The 22,434-nt window shown below is 30.1% G+C and overlaps 3 protein-coding genes across 5 annotated transcripts in view; 2 read left to right on the top strand and 1 right to left on the bottom strand.

The window, feature by feature from the left end:
• Positions 1 to 1,828, bottom strand: part of LOC105128387 (RNA helicase family protein) — a 28,649-nt gene extending 26,821 nt beyond the window's left edge. For all 3 annotated transcript variants that reach the window (XM_011030020.1, XM_011030021.1, XM_011030022.1), the window contains exons 1-4: positions 1,485 to 1,828; positions 1,312 to 1,417; positions 993 to 1,201; positions 522 to 575 (exon numbers count right to left, since the gene is read on the bottom strand). In XM_011030020.1, coding sequence (XP_011028322.1) covers positions 522 to 575; positions 993 to 1,201; positions 1,312 to 1,417; positions 1,485 to 1,781 — 666 coding nt within the window. In that variant the 5' untranslated portion in view covers positions 1,782 to 1,828. The remainder of the gene's footprint in view (positions 1 to 521; positions 576 to 992; positions 1,202 to 1,311; positions 1,418 to 1,484) is intronic.
• A 3,613-nt stretch (positions 1,829 to 5,441) lies between these two features.
• LOC105128386 (WEB family protein At1g75720-like) lies at positions 5,442 to 6,440 on the top strand. The gene has a single exon (XM_011030019.1). It carries the CDS (start codon positions 5,566 to 5,568, stop codon positions 6,277 to 6,279), a length of 714 nt encoding a protein of 237 aa, XP_011028321.1. The 5' UTR covers positions 5,442 to 5,565; the 3' UTR covers positions 6,280 to 6,440.
• An 8,464-nt stretch (positions 6,441 to 14,904) lies between these two features.
• LOC105128385 (nifU-like protein 2, chloroplastic) lies at positions 14,905 to 18,781 on the top strand. Its single transcript, XM_011030018.1, has 4 exons — positions 14,905 to 15,134; positions 15,240 to 15,351; positions 15,511 to 15,821; positions 18,406 to 18,781. The coding sequence occupies exons 1-4, from the start codon at positions 15,048 to 15,050 to the stop codon at positions 18,592 to 18,594; spliced, it is 699 nt and encodes a 232-aa protein (XP_011028320.1). The 5' UTR covers positions 14,905 to 15,047; the 3' UTR covers positions 18,595 to 18,781.
• Positions 18,782 to 22,434: the final 3,653 nt, after the last annotated feature.

Raw genomic sequence — 22,434 nt, 5'->3', positions numbered from 1 at the left:
CTGTTCAGACTCAGTCTCCATATGACAGCATCAGGAACCAAACAGGTAGGCTGAATTGAAATTTTTTATTTTTTTAAATCAGAGACAGAACACCTTGGTAATGCACCAGTACAGCCCTAGCTTGAATATAACTATCACAAGATTTTCAAGTTAGCATCCTGCAACTTATAGTCAATAACACAATGATCTCAGTAGCTTTTCAGCAGCTTTCATAAAGTTAACTGCTTAAGAAGGCAACCTAACAGCCAAAAAAACAACTATCTCTAAAAACTGCCACCTACAGATATTCCAAAGTTAAGTATGTACTGGTAATTCCTAGTCACCAACATAAAAACAAGCCTTAGCTCATAGCCACCCCATGGAAGCGTGGACAAGAGGAAAGAGGAAGGGAGGGCATATGCATGCGAATCAGACATACATAACTAGCCATTTACATTCCTCTACTCAAAATAAGAAAAGTTAACATTGGTCATAGTACTTTAAGAAAAACATTAAAACACAGAGAGAAAAGGATTATGGACCTTGTTGGTGAAACTTCCATCAACTGAATCGTCTTCCCAAGTTTTAGATTCCTCCTGCAAATTTTACAATACCGACAGAATTCCTGATTCATTGACTGTATTCCAACAATTTTTCTCAAATGAAGTTCGAAAAGGAAAAAAAAAAAAAACACAGCTAAAACAAACCTGAAGCACTGTCCATCAGCAACATTTTCATGAACCATACAAGTACATGATTAACCATTAAACACAAATTAAAACAAAGTTGGGCAAACCTCAAAAATGTCCTGGCCTATTTTTCATCTCAATTAGGACCCCAACATATCAGGATTCTCAATTTGATCCTTCCATCAGTTTCAGTTAGCAAAATTGTTAAGTAGGCAAAACCCATGAAAGTACTAAAATCCCCCATCACTTTCCTTGTTTTCAAGAACAAAATAGATGCATATAAAAATATAACAAGCAACAAAAAAAAGCTCTCCTAACGCATACCTCTTCCTGTTGCTCTACATACTGCCTAATCCAATCCGCTTGCGACGGTTGGCGGAAATCAAGAACATTACCATCACCATCCTCCTCATCCCACCGCGCCTTGGCTCTAACCAAAACTCGTTGCTCCTCCTCCTCACCCTCAATCCTTCTAGACGAATCCACATAAGGCACCCAATCTTCCCTGGCAGTCGATACCACACTAACAGACCCTACAAAATATGCGTCAACAACATTCCAAAAAATACAGACATATATAGACATAATTAAATCATAAATTGGACCATTATTATACCTAAATAAAATTATAAAAAATATTCACCTCGATCGGAATTGAGAGAAGTTCCGCCAGAGAACTTCAAAGGAAGCTCATTTCCGGCCAAATTCAAGCATAACCAATCAAGCGCGGTCTCAAATGTCGCATTATCCTATCCAAAAACAAAATTTCATAAAACGGCACTGTTTTTGAAGAAAGCAAACAGGAAAAATAACTACCTTGAGAGAAGAAAGAGCGAGTTCAATGTGATCATTAGAGAAGCCTTCACAGGAGAGTTTCTCGTAAATATTCTTAAGCTTTTTCGCTTTTTGTGCTTTAGAGAGAGAGTTAGTGTTATCAGTAGCGGTGGTTTGTACAGGCGGAGTGGTTGTGGAGTTGAGTAGGAGACGGCGTAGGCGGTTCTCGTTCTCGGCTGAAATCTGGAGTCTTGGACCGGAATTAGAAGATGATTTTGATTTCGAAGAGGATGCCTTGTTGTTGCTGCTGCCTCTCTGTGGCTTCTTCTTGGGAGCCATTTTTTCCCTTCCTTGGGAGTTCTGGGTCTGGGTTTTTCGCAGAGATAGGAGAGTATTTAAGTACTTAATGGTTTGGTGAAACGGTACCGTGTGATTTGATTCTAGCCTTCAAGCTAACTCTGGATAATACATATGTTTTCTGGTTTTTTTAACTTAAATCAATTGAAAATTTAAAAAGAATATTGAAATTTTTTTTATTAAACTTTGAAAGCAAGAAAACATCTATAATATTATTTTTATTAAGATCTCTTAAGTTATTTTCAAGTTTATAATAGGATAGGAGTTGAATTATGTATATTTTGTTAATTTATAGTTTACTAATCACTTATTTTGCTAATAAAGTTAGGAAATAAAGAGATAAGAATAATAGTGTTTCATTGGAACATTAAGGATGGTTAGGATTTTTTATATATAGAATATGCATCCAAAATGTATAATATGCTATTCTGAAAATATTTTTGATAATTATATGATTTTTTTATTTTTAATGTTAATTAATGAGTAGTTTTATAAAAATTAAATCAAGTAGATTCCAATAATTTATATAGTTTTATATAAATAAGACTAGCTTCGAGTCTAAATTATTGATTTTATAGATTGATGATGATAGGAATTAAAAAAACTGTATGATTGTTTCTTTATTTATCATGGCTTGCTATAAACTATAATTTTATTTACTATTTGTTATGCTTTCATGTTAGGATAACATTATAAGAATTAATTTAGGGTTGACTTAACCTAAGATTTGGGTTGCAAGCATGTTCAACAAGTAATAAATTAATTTAAATTACAAATTATAAATAAATAAAACAATATTGATTTGATTTGATAAAAATTTTATTTACAGTAAACTCAACCTAAATTATGTTTTGAGTTCATAATTATAATTATAGGGCTACGCTAGTTAATGTTTGGATTTAATGGATATTTTTCTTTAAACTTTTATTGTCATTTATTTTTTATATTATTAGCTTGTCTCGAAGTGTGATTATGATTATTTTTTAAAGTATTTTTTATTCAAAAGTATATTAAAATAATATATATTTTTTTTATTTTTAAAAAAATGTTTTTCATAGCAATGCATCAAAATAATCAAAAAAACACAAAAAAAAAATTTATTTAAAATGTATCAAAAAAACACAAAAATATTTTTAAAATACAAAAACAAATAGAATCGATTAATTTGAGATATTTGTAGGTTGAACATCACTTTCAAAGTTATTTGATTTCACAACTTAAAACTATATTTTATTTTAATTTAAAAATAAAATTTGAGTCTGAAAAACTTTATAATTTATAACTATTTTTTTAATCCGTCTCTTGCAAAACACTAATGTAGAAGCTATTATAATATAAACACACACAAAATGTATAGTAAGAATTAGTTGTGCTAGACATGGTCATGTGTTATGCTACATTATTATTATTATTATCATGAAAAATAATATTTAGATGTCACAAATATATTTTAAAGAAGGAGTGAATATTTATAACTCAAGTTATAACAATGACCAATCAAACAAGTTGATTTTATTATAATTAAATGATAAAAAAATTAATAATAGTAAACAATCCAAGCAAAAAACAATTTAAACAACCACAATAATTCAAGAAAAAAAGTCATTTTCTAAAACAAGAAAAATTATATGATTCAATTTTCAACTAATTAAACATGAAAGAATAAAAAAAATTAAAAAAAAATATAGGTTAACTTGTCATGAAAGCATGAAATTAAAAAAAAAATATTTAGGTTAACTTGTCATACCCATAACTTAGGTTATGAGATCAAAATAACCTGATAAAAAATAAATTCAAGAAAACTATAAAGCTATTTTAAAAAAAAAAACGTTATGTCAAACAATAAAAACAAAAAAAAAGTTTAAAAAAGAAGAAGAATGTCAACCTTTAAAAACTTGTGATCACAAGCACAAGCACCTTACATGAAAAAAAATATGAAACTCAATTCCCAACAAATCAAATATTGAAAAATAAAATTAGAAAGAAAAAAATCAAAAACAAAAAAATAACAATTAAAAGAACGAGAATAAAAACCAAAATACAAAATAAACCAAATGGCAACTATAAATTTTTTATTGAAAGGTAAAATAAAAAAAAATAACTTTAACAAGAGAATTAAAAAAATCAAAAGAATAAAGACTAGATTAGAAAAATAATATACAATAAATTTAAAATTGATGATGAAATTAAAAACAAATAAAACTTTATAAAAAGATCAATAAAAAAAATGAAAATTAAAGAATAAAGACTAAATTAAAAAATAATATATAATAAATTAGGATTGAATAATAAAATTAAAAATAAAAAAAACTTTTACAAAAATAATTAAAAATAAATAAAACTTTTACAAAAATAAAAAAAATTAAAATAACAAGAATTAAAATTAAAATATCAATAATAAAAAGAACCAATATTAAACTTTTTTAAAAAAACGAGAAAAAAATAAAAAACCTTTATAGAAAAGAAATAGCTCCGCCAACATCGACATGTCTCCCGAAAGAAAATGATGCAATAGCACTTGAGGTCTTAGCCCAGTGGTAGGAGGGACTTGTTCCCTTTTTTTATACCTGGGTTTGAACCTCATTGTACACGCCTGTCATCCCCGTAGCCCAGTGGTAGGAGGGACTTGTTCCCTTTCTCTGTACCCGAGTTTGAACCTCATTGTACACGTCTGTCATTTCCGTAGTGTCTTACATGTTTACTGGGCTTGCAGGATATTCAGTGGACTGTGGGATTAATCGTGGTACGCGCAAACTGACACAGACATCCATGTAAATCTGGGATTAGTCATGGTGCGCGCAAACTGACACAGATATTCATGTAAATCAAAGTTCACTGGGCTTGCAGGATATTCAGTGGAGTGTGGGATTAGTCATGGTGCGCGCAAACTGACACAGATATTCATGTAAATCAAAAAAAAAAAAGAGAAGAAAATGATGCAATAACTAATTAAATTAGACCGCGGAAAGACATTTTTAGTTATTGGAAGGCAATGCATGCATTGCTTTAGCATCACCGTATGAAATTTTCAATTTAAATAATATTTAATGTCCATTAAAGGAATAAATTACCCTTGATTTCCTTAGTAATAGGGAAAAAAAAACCAAAGTAAAAATATAAAAAGACGATTGAACATAAAGTTTATTTATTTTTTTACATTAAAGGGTAAATTTGTAATTTTACTATATTTAAAAACGTAAAAAGAATAAAAAGGCCATTGTTTTTAGACTCTAAATATATTGTTGGGAAGGGTAATTTATCCATTTTAATGTTTAAAAAAGTAGAAAATACAATCAGACCCTCGTTACTTATTTGGCGGATCCAAAAATGACAGTTGCAGAGATAGATTTCCCGTTAATGTTTTTGTTGTTATTTTTTAATTTTCTATTATTGATAAATTTCAAGTTGCTTTTTGAGGTTTATATGTTGTCTCAATTACTACGAAAACCTTTGATTTGTTTTAATCACACTTAAGCAAATCTGATCTCTTGATCAAGAGTTAATTATCCTCCGTACGTGCCCGAGACTCCACCTCGCATGCCTCAACCGTTGGTAGTTTACTAGTCTTTGTCTTCTCCTCCAAACTTTCTGATATTGTCTTAACCTTGAAACAACAGTCTCCATTTCCCATACCTTCTTCTTTCTTTTTACTCTCTCTGTAATCTTTTGAAGTGAAAGCAAAGAAAACCAGGCCCAAGCCAACCCTGCAGGCCATCATCAAATATTCCCTCTTACCCCTTCCAAACACACCACTTTCTACATCAATATGGAAACCCTAATTACTCCTTCTCCAAAACCAGCAAAAAACTACAGCTCCTCGGTTGACTCTTCTCGCCCATTTCGATCCGTCAGAGAAGCTGTTGCCATCTTCGGCGAGAGATTTCTCGTAGGAGAAATATACTCTCCAAAGCCTTATTATACTCCTCTGAGAGAAGAAACTAATGCATGGAGGTTCTTATCACCAAGCCCTAGTTACAAAAGCCCTGAAGAAGATCATCATGAAGCACAAAATGACCGGGTCTTTGGTACTCTAAAGAAACTCGAGGCTGAACTTGAGGAAACAAAGGCAGAACTGAAGTTGCTAAAAGAGAGAGAGTCCGAGACCGAAATTGCACTGGCTTCATTGAATGCTGAGCTTCACATGAATTTGTCTAAGTTGGCTGAGGCAGAGGCAGCTGCGGCTAAAAAGGCGGCAGAGTCGACAAGAGAGGTGAGTTTTGAGAGGAAAAAGATGGAAGATCTTCTCAAGGAGGAAGAAAGGAGGAGAGAGTTGACGATAAGAATGGAGAATTTTCCAACCTTGGCTCAAATATTGAATCTTGGGGGAGAGCAAGGGTCCTTCCGAGGGAAGAAGGAGAGGAAGGTAATGAAAAAAAAGCCTCTTGTTCCTCTTGTGGGAGATTTGTTTTTCAAGAAAAAAGGTTCATCTAATACTCTTAACAACCCTCTATATGCATCCCCTGAAATGTATTTTAATTGAGAAATTTTGGCAAAACTTTCCATTGATGTTGTAGAAAAGTGTGTGCATGCATGCACTGTTGCATGCAAGGTGAGTTAAATTTCTGTATATGATGCATATGTAATGTGTTCTTTTGTGTCCCCGCTATTAAAAAACTGGAGAATTTCTCCATTGCTTGTTCATAGTTTTGCACCCTTGCAAACCCTAAATATACCAGGGCAGAGGGAAGAATCCCGAGTTGATTCTTCCACTGACATGGATCTTGGGTCATGTTTCTGTCCTTAACTAAGCAAACACAAGAACAGTGCTAGCTAGCTCATATACATGGCTTCAGGCACTCCACAATATTTTTGGTTCCCGAAACTAATTATTCGGGAAGAAAGTTAACTATGGATTCCAGCATCCAATAATACAAAGTGCATGAAGACTAAATGCATTGGATGGATTTTTCTTGTGTTTACCTTGTTCCAGCATCACATTTTTCCAAGTTTCTTGCAGCAAGATTAAAATCAAAATCAAAATCATTATTACTATATATATATATATATGTTCTTAATTACTCATGAAACAGCAAGGATGTTCTAAGCATGAAAATAGTAAGATATTAGGACATTAATAAAACTTGGAAAAATTACTTAAAATCTCACAAGAATTGAACGCGGTAATATCTTCCCTTCAACATTTAAAAAACTACACTTTACAGACCATGCTCAAACCTTGAAAGGTTTTATGTAATTTTTCTATAAAGCAAAAGCATACCATGAATTTCCTAGAGGATGTGCGCAATTCCCTCTACCATAATTTTGCAATTTACGGATGGAATATTATGTCGATAACTAGAAATTAATTTTGTTGGCATGACTTTTACCGACAGGTTAATAGACAATTATTATTCATTGAAAAGCTTTTATCCATTTTATTCTAGTATATTTTTCAATAAATATAAAATTTTATCGTTAAAAAAACTATATATAATTTTGCTAATAATTTTTTGTTAATATTATCAACAAAATTAAACAATCAGTGATGGATTTACAGATGGAATAAGCACACTAAATAAAAAAAAATTGTTTTATTCTGTCGATATATCTCTCTATGAATATGATATATCATCATTAAAATGACCATATGTAATCCTATCGATGATTTTTTTAATATTATCGATGAAATTAAACTATTAATGATTAAACAATAATAATAATAATATTTATAATAATTCTTTTCTAATTATTTGGATTATACCAACAAATTTAATCCATTGGTAAAATCATTAGTAATGTTTAAAAATAATAGAAAATAATTAAAAGAAATTAAATTAAAATGCAAATAAAATATTTATTTTAAATTTAAAAAGTTATCAATTCAAATACAATTCATCTATAACAGAGGGTTTGGAGGAAGAGGAGGATTCGGGTCTTTACCGGGACCATAGGGCTAATAAAAAGGACAGAAGTAGCGCTCATTTGTGATTTTAGCTAAAAGTATAATCACTGGAGTTCGGTCATCTCAGCACTAAATCGATTTGTCTCATCAATAAAATAGGTCGTTCGAGCTTCAATTTATTGGTTTAAAATCGCCTTAAATTTGAGTGCTCAGAATCAATTGCGAGTATTCAATAGTTGAAATACTCCAGGTTGTCTGCAAGTCCTCGACTGTAGTGTTTGAAATACCATAAACTTGATTTTCATTAATCTGTTGGACAATCCTACCTCAAACCATAATTTTGGATTGAGTTTCGAATGGGTTAAAAGATCATCTTCATATCTTTTTTGTAACTGGGTGTTATATGTTTTCTGGGGAAAAAAGTTAGCAAATTCAAAAAAATAATAACTTAAAAAGAGAAATTATTAAAATCTAACATACCACAAAGTATTAAGCTCGACTATCAAAGAGCTGCTGCACCCCTTTTTAATGGTCATCATTTTGCATATGCATTTCTATATATAAAAAAAAGCTTCATTCGTCTTGATTCACATCCAAGAACTGTAACCTGCAATAGAAAATTATTGTTAGTTAAATATATTCATTTAAAACAATAATTTAAAAAAAAATATGGATATAATGGATCTACTAGTGTGTGTAATAATGGAATTATGAATTTGCCTATTCTAGTTCTTCGCTCCAAATTGTGACTATCACACGAAATACCAGACATCACGTGTTGAATATATCCTGCCCAAACAGCCTTTCCAACCTAGAAGCTCTCTTTATTTAGCATTTTTTGGCTTTTTTTTAATGTGACTCGTAAAAAAATCACGCAACCTATATGATACAAATAAATTATCAGTTAATAAATGAAAAAAAAATCTTGACATTTGGATAAAAAACATTTATTTTGATTCCAATATTATTTAGTTGAAGCATGATTCACTTAATTAAACCATCTTAGTAGCACCATAATTTGCCTTATCCCATAATTTTTTTTCCTTGCAATTCAAATTGGTTAAAGAATAATTTAATTAATATTAATCAACTAAATAAATTAACATCATAATAATAATAATAGAAATAAAAATGTTTAAGATAATGCTAACCTTGAACTTTCTAAACTTTCAAGATTTTTAAAAACTTGACTCCATTGAAACAATGACACTTTTATCAATGATTTCATTATTGATGGTATCATTTGGGCAGTCTCAATATTTAAAAACCTAAAATCATATTTATTAATTGAAATGTATTTTTCTAAAATTATTAACTATTTTTTAAAATAGTGTATGAAAGGAAAACAAATTTACATTGAGTGGTTGGACTTCCACTATGCAAGATACTTCCTAGTAAATGAATCTTACTTTGAAGGGACCCCTCGGTATGGCAGCATTGCACTCAATGAGACCAGGTCAAAAGAGATTGCATGTGCCTTGGGTGTTTGTTCATGGTTGACACCTAACGACTCATGGTTGTCAGAAGCACTGCTAGAAGAATTAGTAATGATCCTTTTATATGATGTGCTACTAACTTTTTCCTAAGCATTTAAACAAATTAAATTATTTAAAAAGGTAACAAAAATTAGTAATGATAAAAATAAAGACTAAAATTAAAACATAAATAACCAAATGAGTCAAGTTGTAATTTTTAAAGGAGAAGAGAGGAAAAAAAGGTTTGTCGGTGACAAACTAGACCACCAACGTAGACACATGCCACTCCACAAGTAAGAGGACACAATGACACTTTCAATGACATGGTGAAATGATACTTTTAGACGTTGAGAAGTGTCGTATGCGATGCCTATAGGGTGCCGACAGCTCTTATTTATCAGGGAGTACGTCGCATGCATTAGTCGATATGTTTTTGTTTTTTTTTTTATCTAGCCAGATACCAAATTGCCTTTAATATAACTTAATAATTATGCAAAGATCATTGTGAAAAAACCAAAAAGCTCTTGATTCTAGGTTTAACTTTTTTGCTTTAAAACGTATTCACATAGTTTCACTACGCATTCTAATTGTTTATTATTTTTTATATTTGCTTTAATACCAAACTCCCCCTCAAGTGAGATTATAATAACAAAAGTAACCCATTGTTCAAATAAAAAAATGCTTATTCATGTTTTGGTTGTTTCGCCATGCAATCAAGAAGGAAAAGATTTATTTTTTCTCGATCAATTTCATAATTACAAATGAATCATACAAAAAGACATTAATATCCTTGATAGCTAGTGTTAAGTTTTTTTTTTAATATAGAGAGACAAAATCACCATCACATTGTCCCAATGAACATTGTAGATAAGCATGGAGCTATAATGTTTTTCCAGAGGATTTTAGTTCCTTTCAATAGTATATTATACAAATAAAAAATAGTTATAAAATCGGTTAGCTCAACAAATTAATTCAATGATACATTAATTCTAACACTTTCTTTTGTAGCTTCAATTAACATTTAAGATGTCTCTTTATTTTAAAATAATAAAAATTTAACAAAAATTTATAGAAAAAATAAGAGAAAACTCATAAAACAAAAAAAACATTATTTATATATTATTATTTTGATTTATACCATTTAAAATTTCATATCATGATATTAAATTTAAGAAGAAAGTTATATAAGTAAAAAATCTACCACCAATAGCATTAAAAAGTCAATGGAAAATCACATGCTCTCAAAACGATGACCCAATTAGTTTGAACTAGTTTATACCAAGAATCCAACTAGTGACTTGTTGTCTTTTATGAAGGTGTTTGTTATCAATAAAACACTAATTGCGTGTTTGGTATTATGATGTATGGTGTATTTTAAATAAAAATACATTAAAGTAATTTCTTTTGGTTTTTTTTTAAAAAAATTATATTAGTATATCAAAATAATCCAAAAAACACTTAAAACCTGCATCAATTTAATGTTTTTTAGGTGAAAAACAAATTAAAAAACAAAAACAAATGCCAGGCCAAACAAGCACTAATACTTCTACATATATAAGTGACTTGTTGATTAAACCATCGAATTGAAGATTTGATTGGAAAATCGGTAAACTTGTGACCTTGATCAAGTTAAAGTTCTAATAATATTGTATTGACTAACAAGTTGGGCTATAGTTAGAAGACACAACTTAAAGGTCGACCCAATCTAAGATTCATGTTGCAAATCGGTTGCATGGACACGAGCTAACCCAATTTTTTAAAAAAAAATCCAAAATAATATTGTTTTTTTTTTTAATCTATTTTTTTACCGACTTAATTCAAACTAGACCCTAATCAATGAATCATTAAATTAACCCATCAAATTAAGTCCAAATAGGTCTGGTCATATATCTATGTATAAAGTTGTACTAATCAATTGGCCTGTGCTACATCACATTTCAGAGAAAAAAAGATTAAGAAAAAAAATGGTCTAGGTATTGGAATTAGGTCTCATAAAAGAGAAATTAATTTTGACAATGAATTTAACGATATTTTTATCTAGTATTAAAATTAAAAAAAAAACATTTGATTTACTTAGGCTGACCTGCGAAACTTGCAAGGATAATCTAGAAAAAAATTAAAAATTTCAATCTCAAATTAACTTAATGTTGAAAGACTAAATTGGTAAGAAAACAACAATGTTTAATTTTTTTTGAAAAAAAATGAATTTGAATTAATAAATCAAACTCGTGACAAAGTTGTGCACAACATTGAATTCAATAAAAAAATTTGTCTCATAGATTATTTTTTATTTAATATTATGACAATTAAACACATGATAATTTTTTGTATGTGTTTTTTTAAAAGGAAAAAAAAACCATGGTAGGTGTGTGAGGTTGGAATAGCAAAACTAGATTATTGATAACAAATTGTATTACATTCTTTTAGGTTTGAATTAAATAAAAAAATAGATCATTAATAATAAATGGCGAAAAATGTTTTTTTCAAAAAAATAAGGGATAGAAAAAGAATTAAATAAAAAATTAAACAATAGCTTGGATATTGCGAATTAACTCCTTAAGCCTACAATTTGGCTCATGAACTCAAATAAGTTCAATGATTTTTTTAAATAATTTTTTAACTCAAATATAAAAAAATAAATTAAGAAAAATGAAAGCCCAGAAGTGTGGGCCCGATGGACTAACTTACCTGGGCTTTAAAAGAAAAATAAGTAAGGCTCTTGGGCCTTCTAGTCCAATCTATGTGCCTAAGTTTTTTTTTTTTTTCTTAAATGTTCTAACTTTTTTTTTTTTAAAAAAAGATAGTAGACAGTGCGCCATCATCTTTCTATATATTTGAGCTATTAGACTCGTTGAAAAAACAAGGCCTTAAGTTTTTTTCGTTAAAAAAACCCCTTTCAACTTATTTTTAACCCAAAACACCTTAATAAATCTATCAATAACCTTAAAAGAAAAAACCAAAATCAACCCAAACTTAAAAATATTCTTGTGGTCAAATTAGCCTCTTAAGGAAAGAAGAAGGAAAAAACACCTGGGTGAAACTACCATTATAAAATGAAACTCATTAACACTAATATCAACTATTTTTATGTTTAGAATCATTGCTAATGTTGGCTTTCTCTTTTTGTGCTAGGATCGACGAGCCTCTTTTTTCTCTAAAAAAAAGATTGAAAAAAAAATTGGTACTAAAATTGATTTTTTAACAAATAAAATGATTAGTTTGCTAATAACTAAGAATAATAAGGGACCAAAAGGAACTTTTCAAATTAAATTCGAAGTCACCACTTGTGGCATCTGTCATTTTCATTTTAATCTTGTATCTTTTAATTCAATTATTTCTTAAAAAGAAATATAAGTAAATTGGTGTTAATTTGGATTTAAATGATTGAATTGTGAAAAAAAAAGTTTAAAGATCAAATTAAAAACTAAAAATTAAAATTTTTAAAAAGATTGACCATTACATTCTGTAGTGATGGTGATTTGTGATGGAGTGTATAGTACAAATGCTATAATAAATTCAACTTAGAAGTTAGTTTTTTTACTATATGACTCGTCATCCGCAACGAGTTAGACATTTTTATTTTCTATAAAAATAATTATATATATAGGTTTTTTTAACTTATTTTTGTAGTTTAAAAAATTTAAGTTCAAATAAAAAAATTTATACATACATGCAATCAAATAAACCGAGAACTACGCGTGTGAATAAATAAATTAAAATTCATTAAGGATACCTAAAAATAAAACTTGAAAAATTGAGATACATGTATAAATCAAGTTATTTAATATCGAAAGACGGAACATTTATTCAGCTGTGTTTGCTAAATTTGTTTATTAATATAATTTTTTTATTCAAGCAAATAATAATAAAAATAAAGATACAAATTAAATTAATTAAATAAAGTAAAAAGGAGAAAAAAAATCATGCAAGGTTGCACATATTAGAATTATTATTTGAAAATATTTTTAAAAAATAAAGTTCATCCACACAAAAAATTAAAAAAATTATAAATAAATCATAAAACTCTTTAAATTTAAATGCCAATCAAAAAAATAATCGTCATTTTAAAGAGATTTTCTAAACAAAATAAAAGAGCGAAGGAGAATTAAGCTAAATATAAATTAAAAAAAAAAGAAGAAAACCATAAAAAAATATTAATTCAAAAAAGAATTAGAAAAGAATTTATAAAAAAACAAGAAGTAAAAGTCAGATGTTGTTGGGCTTTGCTAACCCGTTTGACCCTTTTTTTAGAGCTTGCGTGACAGGGTTTTTATTTTTTTGTTTGCAACGAGGGTGGGTAACATGTCAATCGACCATAATGTTTTTGAAAAAAAATTAGATTATGCCTTGTCGAGGTAGATGATATGTCGTCTAATTTGTCTAGATTCTAGTGACTATAGTGGTAAAAAAAAATTAAGGCTTAGGTTTTTTTTGTAAAAAAACTTATTTTTCAATTTATTTTAACCCAAAACACCTTGAGAACTATGATAAACCTATCTATACCCTAAAAAACCCAAAAAACCATCCTAAAAATTGAAATTAACTTGAAACCAAAAAATAACTTGAGTTTAAATTTGTTTTTTCATGAACCTTAAAGGTAAAAAACAGCTAATATAAATTTTTCTCATCAAATAAAATCATTTGACACATACATCATCTATTTTGGTGGTTTAAATCGGTGTTAATAATATATTTTTCTTTTTACCATCAAAATCTAATGACTTCTCTCTTTTTTCTCTTAACCAAGACTAAAATTAACAAAAATAATTTTTTATACATGAATTGAATTTAAAAAATATTGAGATACTAAAATTGAGGTTGTAAAATAATTTATATATATATATATTAATATTTATGGTTTTTAATTTAAATATTGTAGATTTAGTTATTGCTATTACATCGTGAAATAAATCATACTTTATATAATTTTTTTATTATTCCATTAAATTATCTACAAATCTATTACATACAAAATTCATCTGATAAAAACTACAGTTTTTATAATTTTTTGAGTGTACAGTAAAATTAGGTAAAATATTATCAGGAATAAAATTGAGATTATAGTATGAATAAATTTAATTTACCTTAAACTAATTTTTTTAAAAAATAAAAATTATTATTTACATTCACATGAACAGTGCTAGTGAAATCAATTAACTACATTGATTTTTTTTAAAAACTATTAACTAGTTTTTTTTTAAAAAAATACTATTTAAGTGAAGAATGCAACTGAGAAGGGATGATGCACTGCTCACTGAACAATGCAGCATAGTGCAGCTGCAAGAAGTAGGTATAACCTGCTTTCATTTTCCATACATTTCAAATGTATAATTTGATAGGATTCATGAATAGTAACTTATATTCTTTTTGTTATCAAACATTGTTGTATCTGCATTTTAAGTAATACACAGATACAACTACGTAGATAAACACTCTTAAGTATGTGTTTGAAAATATGGTTGTGGTTACTTTTCAAAGTACTTTTCACACGGAAAAGTATGTCAATAATATTTTTTATTTTTTAAAAATTATTTTTAAAATTAACACATCAAAATAATTTAAAAACATCTAAAATATATTAATCAAAACAAAAAAAAATAATTTTTTTTAAAAACTCTTTTAAAAAACACAATCAAACACCCCTCAAGAGGTGAAAGGATAGCAGCATCCTTTTTTATAGTGAAAAAATAGATAAAACAAAAAAAAAATTAATTTTATAGTGAAAAAATGGACGACTTTTAGTTTTATACTTTAAAAAAAAAATAAAAAATTGGTACTAGTAATTATTTTTATGCCTTCCTGGCGGAATCAGCACCCCAAACAAACGGAGACACAGCTTTGCCCACTCCTCTTTCTTCCCCATCTCCCATAAGCCACTGTCCGCTCTTCCCATTTCTTGCCAAAATCCAAAATAAAGGAAGAAGTAGAGAGATGCAATCGGTGGTCTGGAACCCAACTCACTGTAGTGCCCAACAAACCCTAGACACCCCCTGCAGCTCTCCTCTTCTTCATCATAAGGTCTCCTTCTCTCTCCCTGTCTCCCTTTTCTTCTTCTTTTTTCCTGGAATTATTAATCAGTTCTTATTATGAAGTTGAATATTTGAATCCCGTATGCTTTCACAGAGTTGTAAAGGCTTTTTTGGTTCCCATGTGAGGAGCGCCAATCAGCTGCGGCAAGGCAGCCCTTGCCATTCCTTACAGGCTCGACTGCCTTCTTTCACACAGAGGAGGCTAGGTTCGTTTTTTCTCTTTTCATTTCTTTCTTATAATTCAGGATACTGATTCAATTAACTCATCATACCCATATCTCTTCTTTTAATTTGGAATAATGGGTTTATTTTATTTTATTTTATTGAGTAATGTTGCTGAATAGGCATTTTTTGGTATTGTATAGTTGTAAAGGCTGTTGCTACTCCAGATTCGGCGGTAGAATTGCCGTTAACCGTGGATAATGTTGAGAGTGTATTGGATGAGGTTAGGCCCTATCTGATTTCAGATGGTGGTAATGTGGCATTGCATGAGATTGATGGGAATGTTGTACGGTTAAAACTACAAGGAGCATGCAGTTCTTGTTCTGCTTCTGTTATGACAATGAAGATGGGTATTGAGCGTCGTTTAATGGAAAAGATTCCTGAGATAGTTGCAGTAGAAGCTATATCGGATGAAGAAACCGGACTTGAGCTGAAGGAAGAAAATATAGAGAAGGTAATCAAATTGGAGCCTTTATTTTTAGTGCTATTATATGTTGTGGAATTGAACAGTTATTGAATGGTGAATGACCTCGGGTGAATATCCACATTGTAATGGTTGAATGAAAAAAATTAAAAATCGAAGATGCTAAGTTGCAGGGTGCAAATTGAAAAAGAAAATAACAGAGTGTAGGTTTCCACTCGATTCACTAAAAGCGTAAATCATCTCTGTGGTTCTCTACTTGTTTATGGAATTCTGGAATATTTTCCTACATTTACAACTTAATCTTTACCGGCATGGATTTGCATCAACTATTATTTTAGCTCTTGGTATGTAATTTTGGTCTAGGGTGCTGTGTTTGTTTAAGATACATCTTAAAGTTGTCTAAACTAGGATGCACTTTGAGAGTCCCTTCTGCCATATTCCACCAACTGCATCTACTGGCTAAGCAGTTTCAACCCCCTACTGTTTTTTCCCCTCTCTTGGAGAAACTTAAATTGCAGGTGGTTACTGCACAGTACCATTATGGAATTTTGAGCAAGGTTAAATCTTTGAAATCATTGAATGCATGGTTAATGGTCCTCTACTTGCTCAATCATGCCTAATACCAAGGCTTCCCTCCCTTCTAAGAGAATTTTACCTTTGCATGAAAATGGAATTGGAATTATGGGCTAGGTTCATTCCTGCATGGCCTATTATCAAATGGTTAGCTTATGTTGTCCGAAAACTATCATCAAGGCAACCGACAAATAGTTGCCTAAATTGTTTATAAGATTCTACTTGACTCCTTTGTATCCCAATAGGGTGCTGCAGTTTTTGTGATGTGCTCATAACATATGATAGGTAGCCATTAGGTAACGTCTTTGACTGGGATGTCTATCAATAATAGCCTTAATTGTAAACAGCTTTCACCCTTTCGAATAGGGTTTTCAAAATCTCTGGGTAGTCTTCAGTGTTCTATACCTTATAAGAGCTGCTTTTAACAAAGGTTTGAGGGTGTTGGGATTTCAAAAGGAGTAAGTGTAGTGAAACTGGGCTTTGTCATGGATTTGAAACCTTTGGTTGGAGGGCAGCTTTAGAATCTTTTAAACTATGTTTGGTGTGCGTGAGGGAAGGGCAAGGGGGGTGTAAATAAAGGTAAGGTATGGAAGGGGAAGGGAAAGCAAAGGTGGGATATGAATTATTTCCTTGTTTGGATCAAATGAGGGAAAAGGAAGGTTATGAACCCACCTTTGTTTTGTTAGAGGAAGGAAGGTAAGGTTTAATTTTGTAATTACTAAAATGTATTTAATTATAATTTTTAATTCTTGTGTTCATGTACAGGGTGTTAAATTGAAACAAACTTGATGCATCCAATAATCAACATAAGCCAACATTATTGAAAATTAAGTGATCAAAGCTAGCTTCAAAAAATACATAACAATTGACATTAAAAATTCAAAGAACCAAACACTATAATTATATCAATTACCTTTTTGCAGATCTTGAAATGAGCTATTGTAGGAGAGCACAAAAGCTAGAGAGAAGGAATAATAAATTGGCAGATTATAAAGGAAAAACTCAATCAAACTTTTGAAATAGGAGATTTGGTGTTTGTTAACTGAAGATTTATTGTATTGTTGTAAAGATACGGGTTTAGAAAGAAGATAGGCCATGTACGTTTTGATTTATCCTTCTAATAGAAAGGATAGATCTGGAATTAGACTAAAAAAAAAGGTTAACAAAGGAAAAAAGAGGCCAAAAATTATATAACTTGTACCATTCACTCGTTTGGAGTGTTAAGGATTTTAGCAGTTACTGGATTTTGGAGGCTTATAGAAAACCGTCCCATTCCCTTGCAAACCTCCCATTCCCCACCCTTCCTCTTAAAAAAAATTTGCAAAACAAAGTCTGGGAGTTCCAAGCCCACCCCACCCCACCACTTGCCATTAAACCCCCAAAACAAACAGTGCTAGGGTTAGAAGCATTTTTTGGTCCTGCTTTAGGATTTAGTCATAGTTCTACTAGCTTCAAATCAGTGCCGTCACATTAATATGTAGTGTTCATCAGCAGGTTTGCAGTGAAATTGGAGAGTTTGATGTCATACCATTGTTGTTTTTGGATGGTTCTTCACAGCTTTTTTTTCCAAGGGTGAAGTCTCTTTCTCCTGCATCAAACATCCTTCCCCTGTTCTCTGATACTAAAGTTTATTTTTCTATCGAAATATATGTTTGCTTCTGTCAAGTCTAAGATGGTCAGAAGTGCAACAGGATTTTTTTGGTATTGTAGTTCATTTTATAGAGGCCCCTGAAGTTGCAGCCTTCAAGATACAATATCTGATAAGAGCTGTTTCTGACTGGCAATGTTCTGCTTTTCATTAGTGCCCAAAGCCTCGATATGGGCTGATGGCTGGGTTGATGGCTGGGTTGATGGCTGGGTTGATATGTATATACATGTATCTTCCTCTTTTTTCCTATGTCAACACCCTTATTTGCCGCTCCCAGAAGAAGCCTATAATACCTGCATGTATATGTAGATGCAAGTTATAAAGCATGTGATGGCTGTTTTCTTCTCGAACTTCAATGTTTTTAACTGATAACTTACTTGTTAATTGTGCCAGGTGCTGGAAGAAATAAGGCCATACCTTGTTGGGGCAGCTGGAGGATCTCTTGAACTAGTGGCAATTGAGGAGCCAGTAGTTAAAATCCGAATAACAGGACCAGCAGCTGGGGTCATGACCGTACGAGTGGCTGTTACCCAGAAATTACGAGAGAAAATTCCAGCCATTGCTGCAGTTCAACTCCTATGATATTCTTGCATATTTCTAGGTCGGGACATGAGTTTATCAAATAGACAGTTGTTAAACTCCCAATACCTGTATTCTGAAAATCCAGCACTTTAGCTTGTGTACAGTTTAGATGGGTGCAATTGCTTGAGTATTGACATTCTGAAAATCCAATTAAAGGAAATTGAAACTGCTAGTCATTTTGTATTCACACATCTATCTTCACCATGTTCTGTGAAATATAGCTGTAGATATTAGATGATTTAGACTATGTTTTTGTAATGTGTTTAAATGTGTTTGGCTTGAAAAAATATATTTATGTTTTTTCAGGCATAAATATGTAGATAATCCGGCACTTAATGAGATAAGTTGGGGAAAAGGTGTCCTGTAAAACTCTGGTTATTGGTGCTAGGTTAAAAACTGGAGGTGGATAATTGCAAGCTTGAATGAAATGTAAAATTGTTTTCAAACATAACAATTCTTAGCCTAATTTTTTTTTTTAATTTTTAGTTTTTATTACTTGTATTTAGTAATATATAAAATTGAAAACTCTTGAAAAAAATGTCCAAAGAAATATATTTTTATATTATAAAATTAAAATTTCTACCGTTACTAAAATTACTTTTTATATTACTCCTACAATTTTTGTGAATTACTTTACTTTTGTCTAATTTTTATTGTTTTTCGAATAAAGCATATTTGATAGTTGCATAAAGCATGAGACCTGATGAGTTCATACGGCACCAGACATATATCTACTAAGAAGAAGAAATCCCTGTCATACCAAAATTGAGGATTCACCTAAGTTTGCTTCCAATTCCCAGAAGTATATCTGCAAATCTTCATCAAGTAGTTCTTCTTGCTTCTCTTTGGTTGCGCCACATGAGTCTTTGGGGTAGCGATTAGTTAGTGTAAGAGACAAAATCATGATTAGTTGAAACTAAAACATAAAATAAATATGATTTTGTAATAGTTTTGGAGTGAATTTTTATATTTTTAAAATATAAAGTATATAGATATATGTTTACTTTATCTTTATTATTTTTATCTTTTCTATTTTGAAACAATAATTAAACATTATCTAATAGTATTTTTCAAAAAAAAATATTCAGTCAAGAGAGTTTTTATACCTTCAAGATGTTTGGGAATATAATGGCAGTTGTTTAAAAATATTTTTCATATCATTATATCAAAATCATTTAAAATATAAAAAATAATTTGAAACCATGAAAAAATAAAATAAAATATAATTAAAAAAACATTTTTAAAACACACCATCGTTTTTGTCGGTTCTGTTCAGCTTTTGTTTCCAAGGATTAAGCCACTTCCTCCTGCATTACACTTCCTTCCCCTTTTCTCTCTTACCAAATTCTTGTTTTCTATCAAAATACATGTTTGCTTTCGTCAAGTCTAACATGTCCAGAAGCACTACAGCAATTCTGTGGCAGTGTAGTTCATTTCAACAGGCTCCTGAAGCGACTCCCTTTGAGATACAATATCAGATGTAAGCTGTTGAGCTGTTTTGGACTGGCAATGTTCTCCTCATCGCTAGGGCTAATAGCCTCACAGGCTTATGGTTGAAGTGACACACACACACATATTTCCTTCCTTCTGCGTGTAAACAAACACCCTGCTCTCCAATCCCAGAAGAAGCCCAAGTTGTGAAGAATATGATGGTTGTTTCTTCTCAAACTCCATCGCTGTTAGCTTACAATATGCTTGATAACTGTGCCAGGTACTCGACGAAACAAGGCCATACCTTGCTGGGGCTGCTGGAGGATCTCTTGAGCTAGTGGCAATCGAGGAGCATATAGTTAAAATCCGAATAACAGGGCCAGCAGCTGGATTCATGCCTTTACGAGTGCCTGTAACTCATAAACTACGAAAGAAAATCCAGCCATTGCTGCAGTTCAGCTCCTCTAGTTTTGCTGCAGATTTCTAGCCCGGGGCATGAAGATGATGAAGATAATAGATTCATTATCTTTACGTGTTAGATGTATCCTCTTCTGTGTCTTTTTAAGAGTTCTTTTTTATATAAGTGTATTCATATTTTCTCTATATGCTCTTTCATTACTTTTTAAGCAAAATTTCGCCAAAGCTACGGATGATAAAATCAATTTTGAAAGAAAAAAATAATAAAATTAATTTGATAAAAAATTTTAAAAAATTAAGAAATTAGAAACATTTTAAAAATTATAACAAATTAAAAATCTAGACAAAAACTTGGAGAATCCCAAAAAACTGAAATAACTCATAAAATATTAAAAAGAAAAAAATATAGGAAGCCAATGAAAAATTAAAAAACTCATGCTGCAATGACATATTTCTATTACAAGGTTTTATGGACATCATTTATTTTAATTTTTAGATTTTATCTGTTAGTTTCATTTTTTTTCTTTTTAGGTGTTTCTATATTTTATTTGTTATAGGGTTTCAAGATTCTTTTAAGTTTTTTTAAAAATTACAACTTTTATTTTTTATATTTTCAAAAACAAAATTTATATTCAAAAATAATTATAGAAAAATCTAAAATACTAGAGTTTTTACTATAGCAATCCATGGTGAAAACTCTCTATGCCTTTATTTACACAACGCAATAGGCAAAGGATAGGGGTATCATGGTCTTTTCCATAATCACGGGGCACAAAGATCATTTTGTCTTCTCTTAGAATAGGCAAAAGGAAAAAAAAACTTCATAAAGAGAAATTGTCGTATAAGGGCATTTTAGTCTTTCAATCAAGGTAAAGGAAATGAAAAACATAAATAGAAGGTTAATATAACATAAAAAAAAAACTTGAACATTATAAAATACAAAAATAGAGAAAATGATCTTTATATGAATACCAAGATATCTAAATGTATGGTGAATATCTCATTTTATAGACTAAAATTCAGAACTATTAATTTGATAACTAATTATTAAGTGGATGACCAACTCTTGACTTGGTGACAACCATTATTTTCTTGTCTGAATAAAATATCATTGCTAATGTCAAAATTTGAACATATAGTCTACATGAAAGTTCTGGACATTTGTCTCAGCTTTCCAACAAAACAAAAATGTGATCATTTGAACTTCTAGAACTTGATATATGGATTGAATACAGAACAATGTTTGAGCTGCATTACAGATTCCGAATTTTCTTTTATTGCTACAATTTGAATTTGAATATAGCCGTTTTGAATCTTGAATTCTCATGAAAATTTTAGGTCTTTGTCTTAGCTTTCCACTCATATAAATCAGACCTAAATCCATGCTCTATTGCTCCAGTTATGATCCAATAATCAAATAATATTTCAATTTGAATTGAGCCAACATCTCTTCTTTAAGCTTAGCCCTCTCTGTCTTTTCATTTTCAATAGTTAAATACATCAATTAATCGTTTAAATTATAAGATATGTCTATATTCAAAATGACATTTACTATAAATAAAAAATATCTTATATTATTAAACTTATTATTATAAAACATGCTTAAGTTAGAAAATATAATGACACTTTAAGTGTAATAAGATAATATAAAACCTTAATGAAAATGCACTTTTAAGTACTAATTAGGTTTTCACTATAGCAATCTAGAGTGAAAACCCTATTTTTGCATGAGCTTTTTGATTTAAAATTGTAATTTTTGCCAAAAAAACATGTTGGTAAAACTTGTATATCTAATTTTTTTTTATTGAAAATAAAATACAACTTGCAGCATAACGTAGGTTAGGTAACTATTATTTTTCCAAAATTAGTACAAATATATAAAAGAAATTGTAAGATTGTTTAGAGTAAACTAGATTATTGACCTGTGATATACTGTAGGTTACATAAAAAAAAACTTTGAACATCTAAATAAAATATTCGGGCGTTACTAAT

This window comes from Populus euphratica, unplaced genomic scaffold (genome assembly GCF_000495115.2).
Source record: "Populus euphratica unplaced genomic scaffold, PopEup_1.0 scaffold14.1, whole genome shotgun sequence".
Taxonomy (NCBI): Eukaryota; Viridiplantae; Streptophyta; class Magnoliopsida; order Malpighiales; family Salicaceae; genus Populus; species Populus euphratica.
Note: the sequence above shows the minus strand (reverse complement) of the source record. Positions and strands in the feature narration are given on the sequence as shown.